General features: G+C 44.2%; 1 protein-coding gene across 3 annotated transcripts in view; it reads right to left on the minus strand.

Moving 5' to 3' along the window:
- The window catches only part of ANKRD11 (ankyrin repeat domain containing 11), a 195,528-nt gene that overhangs the window by 12,863 nt on the left and 170,583 nt on the right, over positions 1–12,082 (minus strand). The window contains exons 5-9 of one of the 3 annotated variants that reach the window (XM_079988691.1): positions 11,839–12,009; positions 11,185–11,352; positions 9,246–9,388; positions 8,485–8,632; positions 6–6,805 (exon numbers count right to left, since the gene is read on the minus strand). In XM_079988691.1, coding sequence (XP_079844817.1) covers positions 6–6,805; positions 8,485–8,632; positions 9,246–9,388; positions 11,185–11,352; positions 11,839–12,009 — 7,430 coding nt within the window. Of the gene's footprint in view, positions 1–5; positions 6,806–8,484; positions 8,633–9,245; positions 9,389–11,184; positions 11,392–11,838; positions 12,010–12,082 lie in introns of all 3 variants that reach the window. The other 2 variants (XM_079988690.1, XM_079988689.1) reach the window with 2 other exon arrangements.

Raw genomic sequence — 12,082 nt, forward strand, 5'->3', positions numbered from 1 at the left:
CTCACCACTGGAATGTGCAGCTTGCTCAAAGGTTTGCCATCCAGCAGGTATGAGCCTGTGTAGGTGACATACTCAGCGTAACACTGGGGTGCCTGGGGAGTGATGTAGCAGAGAATTTTCCGCTTCTCCTCAATTTTCTTCCTGATCTGTAGGTACTCAAAATAGGGATTGGACCTGTCGCTGTGGTAAGGTTCAATGTCTTCCAACTTGATGGCATCAACAATTGCAGCCAGTGTCTGCTGGATCATTTCCCGTGTCTGCTGGGTGGAGGTGTTGATTTGCTGCTGCAGCTGCTGATTGGAGCGCTGGAACCTACGCTTCCGCGGATGTTGTGCCTGGGCATCTTCCTCCTCTGAGACACGCCCCTTTGCTCGTGTTGAAGGGGCAGAAGCAGGGGGGAACTCTTTTTCAGAAGTAGTAGTAGTAGTAGTTGTTGTAGTAGTAGTAGCAGTAGCAGTAGCAGTAGCAGTAGCAGTAGTAGTAGCAGCAGCAGCAGCATTCTGTTTGTTTTGATTGGCAAGCATCTGGGCTCGGTTTCTGGTGATCCGTTGTGGGATCTCTTCGATTTTGGGGGGCTTTGGGGTTTCAGGGACTGGTTTGGGTGGTGGCTCTGTGGATTCTAATTGGGTACTCCCTTGCAGCACCTCTGTCTGAGAGGAAGGGATCTGGCTGTTGCTTCCGGGTACCACTACATCTTGAACATCAGTGCTCTCAGTTCTGATTGCTTGGCTCAAACTAACTTGAGAACCACTGTCTGATGCAAGAGTAGCTGAGGAGAGTTCTTCACAACTGGTTTCCTCCTCCTTGGTCTCTGACTGAGCAAGATCTGCTGGTGTCACCTCCTGAATATTCTGGGGAGCCTCCGCTTCTTCTATATTTTTCAGTTCCGGGGCACTTGATGCTTCTGACACAACTTCTAGTGAAATCTCATTGGCCTTTTGCTCATCAGTTTGTAGATCTGGCTCCTCAGGAAGGATGCTCTTTTGGTTAAGAGTTAGATCATCCTGCTTGTTTGTAGCCCCCAAAGACACCCCAACATCCACAAAGTCTGCACTGGTGGTTTCCTGATCTGCCGCATGAGTGTCTTCAGCTGACGCTGCCAATTCTTCCTCTGGAACATCTTTTGATTGAAGTGGCAATCCTGGTAAAGAGAAAGGACCCAGGTCTAAGTCATCCTCTGAATTTGGAAATGGATCAGGCCATGCAGCTTGTTCCTCAGGATTTACAGGGGCAATGGTGCTCTCTTCCAAGTTTTCCAGAGCATTAACAGCCTCCACTTTCGATTCTGCTGGCATGCTAGCTGGCTGCAAAGGTGTGTCAGATGCTTCCTCTGGAACAGGCTTACTACCACTAATAAAGAAAGTGTCTAATCTAGCAGGGGAATCTGCATATGAAGCCTGCTGTTCTGTAGTCACCATTTCTGTTGGAACTGCTTCTTCAGCATCTTCCTTTGCTGTATCAAGCCTTGATTCATTCACCGAGAGAGAGTATGAAACGGGGGAACTGGGATGTAGGGAATCTGCAGAAATGAAGGGCACAGGTGTGGGATGCGTGATGTCTGGAGAACAGAAAGGCTTTGGGGAATCAGGACCCTGTTGGGGAGATTTAATGAGCAGCTCTGATCCCACTGTCCAGCTGACAGCATGATCAGAAGGATTGCCAATCAAACTCTGAGGCACAGGAGGATCCAGATTTTTTGTTGAAGTGGTCTCCCACTCAGTACTATTCTGTTCCGGAATGCTAGAGCCAAACTCATTGTCTTCAATTGGTGGTAAAAAGCTGGACTCTGGGGGCATAATGGAAGCAGTTGCTTGTTGCTCTTCTGTGGCATCCAAAGGCAGGCCAAGATCTGGAGGGAGAGCACTTTCAACAGAAGGGGCAAGCAGTTCATCTCTATGAGAAGGGGAAGATTTGGCTTGCAATCCAGAAAATACACTTTCAGGGGACTGAACAACATTGCCCACAGTTCCTGGTGCACAATGCAATGCCTCTGCTTTAGGGGATGGGACTCCATAGTCTGGTGAATAATATTCTGGGGACAAACATGGGAACTTTTCTATGGGAATGGAGGGGAGAGATACTTTCTCCTCCATCAAGTGCTGAACTGGAGAATCATAATTAGAAGTGGCTGGGACACTCTGCTGCCTGAAAAATTTGTCCCCAACATTGAACTCTTCCTCTGCTGCTCTTCTGATATCTACAGACATTGAACGGTGAAGATTTGTGGAGGGGATAGTCCTTGTTGGGGTCTGACTTGGGTTCTCCGGGAATCCACTTGAAGAGTTGGAATATCTGTCAAAGAAAGATGGAGAACAAGCGTTCATGGACATGGTGGATATGGGCAATGAATGCTGAGAGTCAGCACAGTCAAACATCAGATCTGTGTAATCTTCATTGCTGCAAGATGGAGTCCTTGGTGTCTGCATCACCTCTTCATAGCTTGGGCAAGAAACAACAGATGCTGGTGTTGGAACCCCTGTTGGCCGGTTCTGATCTGGCCTCGGAGACGCAGGTAGGATTTCCTTCATTTGGGGGCCGGCTATCCAATCCTTGGAATCCACCCCAACAACAGGTTGGTTCTTGTTATCTGGGGATACTACTGGAGCCAGTGGGCCTAGATCTTTGAGTTTCTTGTCCTTTAACTGAGTGTCAGGCGCTAGTGGTTTCTTTGTAGTCAAATCCAGACTCCTTTTGCGCATATCCTCATTGGCCTTGACTTTGTCTTTTAATTTGGGGTCTCCAGATCTATGCCTCATCTTCTCCATTTGTTTCATTCTCTCTTTGTGTCTCTTGTGGCGCTCTTCAATCTCAAGATCTTTTTGGCTCAACATCCTCTCAAAGCTGGTCATCATTAAGTCACCATCTCCCAAAAGCTTTTCCCTGGGTCTGATGTCCTTCTTGGTGCCTTCTTTGGGTAAGGTTATTTTATCATTCCCGTTGCTCATTTTAAGACACTCTGATTTGTCCTTTTCTTGATTTTCCTTGAGTCGTTCCTTTACTTTGAGGTCATTAAATTTGGGTGTTTCCTCTTTTGATTTGTCTTTAAGAGTGATCACTTGAGAGCTATCCTTGTCTTTGGCAGACTTCTGCTCCTCCTTGTGGTGCCTAAAGAAACCATCAGTGTGTTTGTCTCTGTGCTTCTCTCTCTCCTCTTTCCACTTTTCTTTATGCCTGTCCCTCTTCTTCTTCTCTTTGGTTGTGCTGACTGTGCTGGAGCTGTACGCTTTGTCTTTCTCTGCCTTCTTTGGAAGTTCTCTTTCAGCATCATTCTTTTCCTTTTTTTCAGGAAACGAATACTCCATGTTTTTGTCCAGTTCTTCTTCAGCCTCTGTTTTTGTTCCATAAGAAATACTAATGCCTTCTCCATCCATGGCAAAGTCCTTCTCATACTGAGTAGAATCTTTCCTGTTGCTGGAATCTTTAAACTCATCTGTTTTATCTTTCTTTTCAGCTTTCTCTTTCTTTGCTTTTTCCTTTTCATGGCTTTTTTTTGACGAGGATGAAGAATGCCTGTGCCTCTCTTTCTCCTTGAGTTTATCTGGAAGGCAAGGCAAAGGCAGAGACTCCTTAAATTTCTCTTCGGTGGCATCTGCAAGTGAAAGGTTGGAAGACTCAAAGATATTGGTGAGTACGGGGTCTTGCCCTCTGTCTGTGAAGCTATCAGAAGAAATCTCACTGATTTTATCATTGGAGTCATCTCTGTATTCATTGAGGGCTTCTTCCTCCAGTTTCTCCAGCAAGCTCTTTTCTGCTTCTCCGCTTTTCGAAGACCGTTTCTCCTTAGTATACTCTTTATCTAGCTTTTCCTTGTGCCTGTTTTTAACCTTCTCTTCCCCAGCATGTTTCTTTTCCACCTTTTCAGGGAATTTCTGCTTTGCCTTCCTTTCTTGGGCTGAGTCCACTGAGCTTCTCTCCTTCCTGTCTTTATACTTCTCTACTGAGTCTTTGTCCTTCTTCTCTTTGTGTTTTTCAAAGGAGCTTTTCTCTTTTTTCTCCTTTCCACCCTCTGGTAACCCTTTGTCCTTCTTCTTCTCTTTTGACTCTTTGTCTTTCTGTTTCTCAGTGGAATGCTGCCGATCAGAGGAGTATTTCCTGTGCTTGTCAGGGACATAAAGGTCTCTCTCAGCTACCATGCTATCGTCTTTGTCTTGCATGCTATCCATACGATGCATTTCGCTCCCAAGGCCCTCTCCAAGTTTGAACCCACTTAGGCTGTAATCATCCTTCTCATCTTCGCTTTCATCTGTGAAGATATCTAAGATGTTATACCATGTCCTCTCCCGGCCTTTTTTCTCATCCCTCCTCTCGTGGAAATCCTCTCTATCTCCAGAAAAGTTCTTCTCTTTCTTCTCTTTAACTTGGTCTAGTGAACCCTTTCTCTCTTTATCTTTATTGTGAGGATCTTTATATTTCTCCTTTGTATCTTTCTTCTCTTTAAAACCTTTATCTAATTCTTTGTCCTTCTGGTTTTTTTCCGGCAAAGCTTTCTCATTTCTCTCTTTGTCCTCAACTTTGAATTTCTCCTTGTACTTTTCTGTTTTTAATTTCTCTTTCTTGTCCTTCTCTGGCACATCTTTCTTCTCTTTTCCTGAATGATGCCTATCCCAGTTCTCCACATTTTTCCCACTAAATTCGGGTTCAGATTTTTCTTTGAAGAATGTTTCACAGCCATAGTCTTTAAATTCATCTCTGTAGGATTCTTCTTGTTTAATTTTAACTTCTTTTCTATCTTTAGAGCTATCAGGCAAATCTCTTCTCTCTCTGTTAATTTCACTAGCCTCCTTTTCCTTTCTCTCTTTAAAGCTTTCAGCAGAATCCTTTCTTTTCTTTTCAGGCAGATAACTAGAAATACTTTTATGCTTTTCAACTTGGTCCTTTTTCTTCTCAGAGTTCCGCTCAACATATTCCCTCTCTTTCTTTTTTAGGAAAGTGTCTTTTTCATTACGTTTCTCACTGTACTCCCTCTTATCTTTTGCTTTACTATCCCGCTTCTTGTCTTTTATCTCCTCCTTCACCGTTTCTATGATGAGTTTTGTCACAGTGTCATTTTGAATTTCCCTGTAGTCTGCCACTGGTGAATCCCAGCTATCCTCTCCTTTGAAATCAAAAGAAGAATCCGATGACAAATCTGAAAACCACCGATCTTGCTGATCATCAGAGAGGCTGAACTTTGTGTCCTCGCTTTCTAAAAACTGGTTTTTATTACTAAACTCTTCAAAGTTGGGCTCCTCCCTGTAACCTTTGTCTTTTTTACATCTCTCTTTCTCCTCTTTCAGGGCTTTCTCCTTCTCTGGTTTTGCTGGTTTTTCCTCCTTCAGTTCATTTTTCTTATCAGTCTTGAACTGCTTGTCCTTAGATTTTTTCTTTCGCTCTTCCTTATGTATTCGAGGTTTTTCCTCTTTAGGAGATTTCTCCTTTATGGGCTTCTCTTTTTCCAATCTGCTGCTCTTTTCTTCTCTGAAAGTTTTACTGAGATCTTTACTTGCCTCCTTGGCTTTTTTCAAGGATTTCTCCTCTTTGGAGGTTTTTCCAGCATCGTCTTTAAACAGCCACTCCTTCTCCTCAGATTTAGTTTTCTGAAATTTGTCTTCCTTCTTGAAGTGCTCCCTCTCATGCTTAAGCACTTTGAGCTTGTTCTCAACAGGGCATTCAGTCTCCACAATCAAAGCCTTATCGGTCTTCTGCTTAGAGTCCTCATAGTCAAAAGAAAAGGCTTTGATTATTTTAATGTCTTGGGTGGCAGGACACTGGCCTCTCTCTTTGTTTTTGTGTTTGTGTTTTGTTTTATGCTTTTTTACAACTTTCCCTTCCTTGTCTCGCTTTGGAATAGCTCCATCAACACTGGCATGGAATGAATTTTTCTTCTCCACAATCACAGCAGCTCCATGTTGGGCGCGCTTCTTGGGCTCCTGCTTCTTCCTCACAGGCTTCAATGATTCCAGGCTTGAGTCCTCAGACGTGTAATCAGACTCACTGGTCAGCCTCGTCCTTGTTGAATCCGATAAAGAACTGACATCTGACCAGGCTGGAGAAGAGACTGTTTTCCAGTTGTCTGTCCTCCAGTGCTTGGAGTGCTGTTCTGCAAGGGTAGCATTATGCTTCTGAGACCCCAAACTCCCATGGGAAGAGGCAGAAGAAGCAGAAAGGGAATTAAACAAGGATGACTCCTTTAACACCAATCTGGAGTCCTTTACACAGGTAGCACTTTGTACAGAGTCTCTGTCATCCTCCTCACTCTCCAGGTTTTCACTCTCTGATTCAGAGGAACAAAACTTGTCATTTTTTTTGCCAAACCGAACCTCTTTGCCCTTTGCTTCCTTCTTGCGCTTCTTCTTCACTTTGCTTTTCTCTTTCTGTTGTTTGGGATTAGAAGGTTCTCGAGCCTTGCTGCTGGGGAGGATAGAATGGGTTGTCAGCCGCAGCTTTTCCCCAGTCCCCACAGGCAGGCTGGTCTCCTCTTCATCAGATGTGTCTGAAAGGATACGATGGGATGCTTTCTTTGGTGTGATTGTGCTGTTTTTAGTATAAGTTTTTACTTCCATCTTGGGGATGGAAATAAAACTATTTGCTTTAGTCTCTTTCCTGTAATCCTTTTTCAGAAGATGTTTATCATCAACTGGTGGGACCCTGTCCTGCTCATCATCCTCATCAAACTCATATTCATCCTTCACGGGTGTGACAGCTTTGGGAGGCTCCTGGTTCTTGGCCTTGTGTTTCAGGCCCTTCTCAAACTCAGAGTCTGTGTTGTTGCCATCAATGGAACTGGATGGTGCAAACGAAGGAGCATCTTCCTCTTCTGAGCTCTCTGAAAAAACAAGAGCACAAATAAAGAGTAAGGTACAACACCTACTTTCACCTGGAGCTGGAGCATCATTCTCCACAGAAACCTGCTCACAATACCTGAACAGACAATCTATCTTCCATGTGCAAAGCATAGCTGTGGCTGCTTTACCTACTCGGTGGTCTGCTGGGTCCTCTGGAATAAAAGGCCAAAGCTGCGCAGGGGAGTCAATGACAGGAATCCATTTGGAGCATCTGGGCAGAAAGGGTGCAAATCCAATAAGAGCGATTGCTGGGTGTAATATCCATTTGTTTCAAAGGGGACTGCTTCCATAAGTTGCAGCACAGCCAGACATCTGCAGTGTCAATTTATTATCAGGCAAATGGTGCATCCATTCCCCTCATCTCAGGTGCTGCCTTTTTTTAAAAAACACAGGAGCATTGGTCATGCTCAGCCCCATCCCTACCACATCCAAGTGTTTCACCCTCATACAGGCCTCAAAGCTACTACACAGTATTTATATAGTGCTTTAAGGGGATTTGGTGTGCACTTCACCACTAACTGTTACAATGCCCCTATAAGGAAGGCCAGCTGTTTTCCTTCTGCTACAGATGAAGGGATGACACTAGGATAAACAGTGATTTGTGTAAGGGCATTTGATAAGTCCAAGGTGAAGGTGAGATCTGAATGAAGTATTTACACCTCACACTCTTGGCTAATCAGCACTTCTTTACACAGACTCCTCGTCACTCTGCAAAAACTTCCTCTTACTGCATTTTCTCAAAGGCTCACCTCTTCATCCCTACGCAATACAGTACAACTCTCTTTTTCAAGCTTTTACTTGCAAAGCAATGCTGGACACAAGTCCTTTCTGCATCTCTCTTTGCCAAGCAAATTTCTTAAAAATCCCATCCCTGCTGAGCTTCAAAACCACCTGCGCAATGCATCATTATGTTACAGCACAGAACATGTGGCTTGGGGAGGAGGCAGCGAATAGGCATCATAGAGCATCTTATAGCTGAGGCTTGTTATAGGCAGAAGAGAGGGTACCAGCTGAGTGAGGATGCTAAATGTGGGTATCTTACTCCATTCATGATACACACTTAGTCTTCCTGACCCCACTTATTATATGCATTAACTGTGCTACTTCTGGATATGTCACACTGCAAAGTTGTCTGGCAAAGTATCAAATGGCCTGCTTCGGTCTTTTCATGTGCTGTTTGGGAGGCCTTGACTCTACTACAGGCAATGGTGAGAGGCAAATTGATTGCTTAACCTCACAAATAAATTTTAGTGAAAGCAAAATAGCAAAATACTAAAATCTGATCTTCCTCAGGATCACGAGAAAGTGATGGTAAGTAATGCCATCACATTCAGCCTCTGCTCCACCAATCTTAGGATGTAGAACAGCAAAGCATTCAGTTCCACATTAACCTGGAGCATTTCCTAGAGTCTCTGTTAGGGAGCTGCCTAGTCTTTGATTTCCAATGATGGGCTGTTGCAAGCATGCAACAATAAAGAACAATATGCAAATATCAAGGGAGCAAAGGTCATTATTAAAGCCCCTGAAGGCACTAAGCAAAAGGTTTCAGGGTGTGCTCCTGGCACAATACAGGCCTCTGAAAGTCTACTTATTTCCCTACATTACACATGGAGGTACAGGTTATTTGCACCACACCCTTCTGCCACTTCCCACCTCTTACCTGTGGAGCTCTCTTCACTGGAAGGATATGTGGCTTTTCCCAGGAGCAGATTGACCATTGTGGGGGAATTTGCTACTTTTAATGGTGTCTCTCCCCTCCTGTTAAGCTGGTGAGGATTTCCTCCATAATGTAACAACAGTTTCACCACCTAGACATAAACAAAGTCTCATTAAGTTGCATCTATAATGAACAAAGGAGCAGAAATGAAGATTATCCAAAAGGCTGACAAACCAGCTCACTATCAGCTAGTGATAAAGTAGCTTAAAGTCTAGCACATTGATCAGAGAAATATGAGCTAAAGCTAAGTGGTAGGGAATATGCTCTACAAGTATAAGATCCTTAGTTGAATTCCTTGCCTCCCTTATTGCAAAGGAGATCATGTAGAAGGCCCTTGTCGCTCATGGTAGGTGATGAGCAGCTAGATATAGACATTGGCCTGTCTCAGTATAAGGGAATACCCTTACATACATTATCACCTTACCCAGTTTGTCTCTCTTGTTTCTCTGGGACCGAACAGGGTAGCTACACTTCAAACACCTAGAAATAAGGACACTGGACACATCAGGAAGGTGGTAAAGACATTATTGGAGGTAAAGGGAAGAAGGCAAAGGCTGCAACTTATCCTCAACCACAAGTTTTCAATAGTAGGAGGGAAGAATAAAAAGTACACAGTAAAGAGCTGAAGAGCCTGATGGTGGCCACAGGGAGAGATCATTTGGGCCTGTGTAACAGCTGACTACTCAAATCTGGCAAGAACTGACCTTGTAGTGCCCATTGCTGGCTGCATCATGCAGCGGAGTGTCATCATCCAAGCCCTTGGTGTTGACCTCGGCGCCTGCAGCAAGCAACTGTTTTGCAACGTCATAGTAACCCCTGTTGCATGCCTCATGCAAAGCCGTCCAACCTGCAAATGCACATACAAAACATACACGTGACATGGATGGCCTATTTCAGATCAGTAACTATGTCACACAGCAGTGCCTCCATTGATTATGCTGGCTGGCAGCACAGAGCTGCCTGTAGAACCACCCGCCAGCCCTGCGTTAGTGTAAAGACATCAGAAGCTTGACTCTTGCCTGGTATTTAGCCCATCCAGGCTCTTTTGTCTGGCAACATAATATATACATCCAGCTCCCCACTAGAAATAAGGAAAGAACAGAAGTTTAATAAAGGGGCATGAGGGAGGGACCATCTTTTGATGTAGAAAGATGGTCAATGTTATTTTTCACAGAATTCCTGTTCTCACCTGAACCTTAGTGTCTGGAATATTAACAAATAGCTGCAATGCCACAAACAGGGCTGCTTGGCTTTCTGGTGGCTTTGCAGCATCAGGTGGTAGGTAGAGAATGCTGCCACAGAAACAAGAATACCAAAATGTAATGAATAAAAAAACTGAAGCCTCCTGGAATGTAATGAATAAATGCTAACAGGTTGATTTCCAAATAAAATAATCCTTAAAAGTTTCCCCAAAAGAGTTATTTCTACAACTTCACTATTAGAAAGCCTCTGTCTGAGTTACTGAATGAGTGTTATCTAGATGCATAAATGACTTATAATTAGTATGTGTCTTGATCAGAAACCAGTACTAACTATTACAAGGCTCAGGACAAGGCACTTGCTGCTCATTATAGAAGTGCAGTGAACATTAACCTTTGCATTTTGGTGCTAGGTCATTTCAAATAAGCATCTATTGTAGCTTCTGAACTGCATACTAAGATAGCAAAGCAGCAAGTCCTAGATCTCCCAACGAACACAATTTGGCACCTGTTAAATTTTGCACAACAGGAGTTTTTGGCAAAATAATGGGACATAAGAGATTAATTTGGATTACCTAAAGAATGAGGGGGGAAAACCTGATCGACAATCATTAGCATGTGAAGGTATCACAGTGGCTGAAGCTAGGACAACAGAGGCTACAACACTGCAGTTGAAAAGAGGAAAGAATAAAAAGAAAAGACAGAACAGCAGCAACTATCAGGAGGGAGAATACAGTATGGAAGGTGAAAACTTTATAGGTAACTGAGCTCTGCCACAGCTAGAAATATGCAACCAACATGAAATGGGCAAAAGAAAGTCATAGATAGAATCCCTGATCCAAGGCAATGGATCTGTTAGGCCTCCTCACAGCACTGCTTGCATTTTGGTGGGTTTTATTTTTGTGTGTGTGTGGGGGGGGTGTTTCTGAAACAGTGACAACATCACAAGGTTCTTGACAGCAAAAAAAACAGAACAAAATACAACACATCCCCAAGCTGGATCACTGTTCAGCAACTTACTCTGACTGTTCCACTACAGGTTGCTCACCTACTCCTCTGATGATTCTAGTCCTATCCTAGTTCAAGCTGGGCAACTTACAGTGGTGCCCCGCAAGACGAAAAACCCGCTAGATGAAAGGGTTTTCCGTTTTTGAGGCGCCTCACAAGACGAAAACGTCTTGTGAGTCTTGCGATTTTTCCCCGCTCCCCCCCCCCTTTTTCTAAGCCGCTAAGCCGCTAATAGGGTTGCTTCATAAGACGAAAAAACCGCTAGACGAAGAGACTCACGGAACGGATTCTTTTCGTCTTGCGAGGCACCACTGTAATTATGTGGGCTCTAGTATAATGTTTTCTTCAGCGTCTCAGCCAAGAAACAACTGTATTGTTTTTCTACCCCCACCCCAACATACTCCAGCAGTCAATTCAGAATGAATAGAGTGGTTACCTGCAAAATCTTTTACATTGACGTCTGCACCCTCAATAATGAGTTCCTTGATGCGTCGGGCATCTCCTCGGATAGCTGCCCGGTGCAGCCGAGTCTCTCCACGTTCATTTCTCTTGTTTACTTTATCTTTGGTTTTGGAGGCAGAATTAGGAGTTCCCTTCTGACAAACTGTGGATTGAGAGGGATGCTTTGGTGTTGTATCTACTGCTGGCAGGAGAGGTGGGGAAAAGCACATATGAAGGAGGAGTTCAGTTCAAAGCCAAAACCCCAAAGCCTTTAGAGGGAGCTGTTGCCATATAGTTACAATCTTGCCTTGAAGCAGAGGAAATGGCTGGGGGATTGGGGGATGGGAGAGTTAATCTTTCCAAGCAGAGGAATGCCTCTGCAGGCACAATGGAGACATTAATGGAAGACTGTGATTAAGCAAATACTGTAGAAAGCAGCTGTGGTTCCTCTCAGGAATGAAGGGGCCTGAGATCTAAGGGAAGAAGTGAAGTCGATTCACTAGCTGCAAACGGGGGAGTTCTCCAAGCCTTGTATGCTGAACACCTAACTGGATGTTTCTGAGATCCCCACTAAGACAGCAACTGCAGATTTTGGGGGAGAACCATAAGGGCCTAATTCTACCTTAAACACAAATTATACTGTCCACACCTGGACTGTTTGCAGACTCTTCTGCTGTCATCTGCATAAGAAGGGCAACCTGCTGGCGCTCAGAGAGCGGATAACCTGCACGGATTCCTGGAAGTCCCATTCCGAACAGCAGGCTGGGCTTCCGAGTTGCGGGCTCCTTTTTAATCCTCTTCCTTTCAGGACCCTGCTTTTCTGTGAAAACAGAGATAGGGGGGGAAATTGCAACTGAAATTCATTCGTTCTGAAGATATTTGCTATATTTGCT

Source organism: Podarcis cretensis (assembly GCF_951804945.1).
Source record: "Podarcis cretensis genome assembly, chromosome: 8".
In the NCBI taxonomy this organism is placed as follows: Eukaryota; Metazoa; Chordata; class Lepidosauria; order Squamata; family Lacertidae; genus Podarcis; species Podarcis cretensis.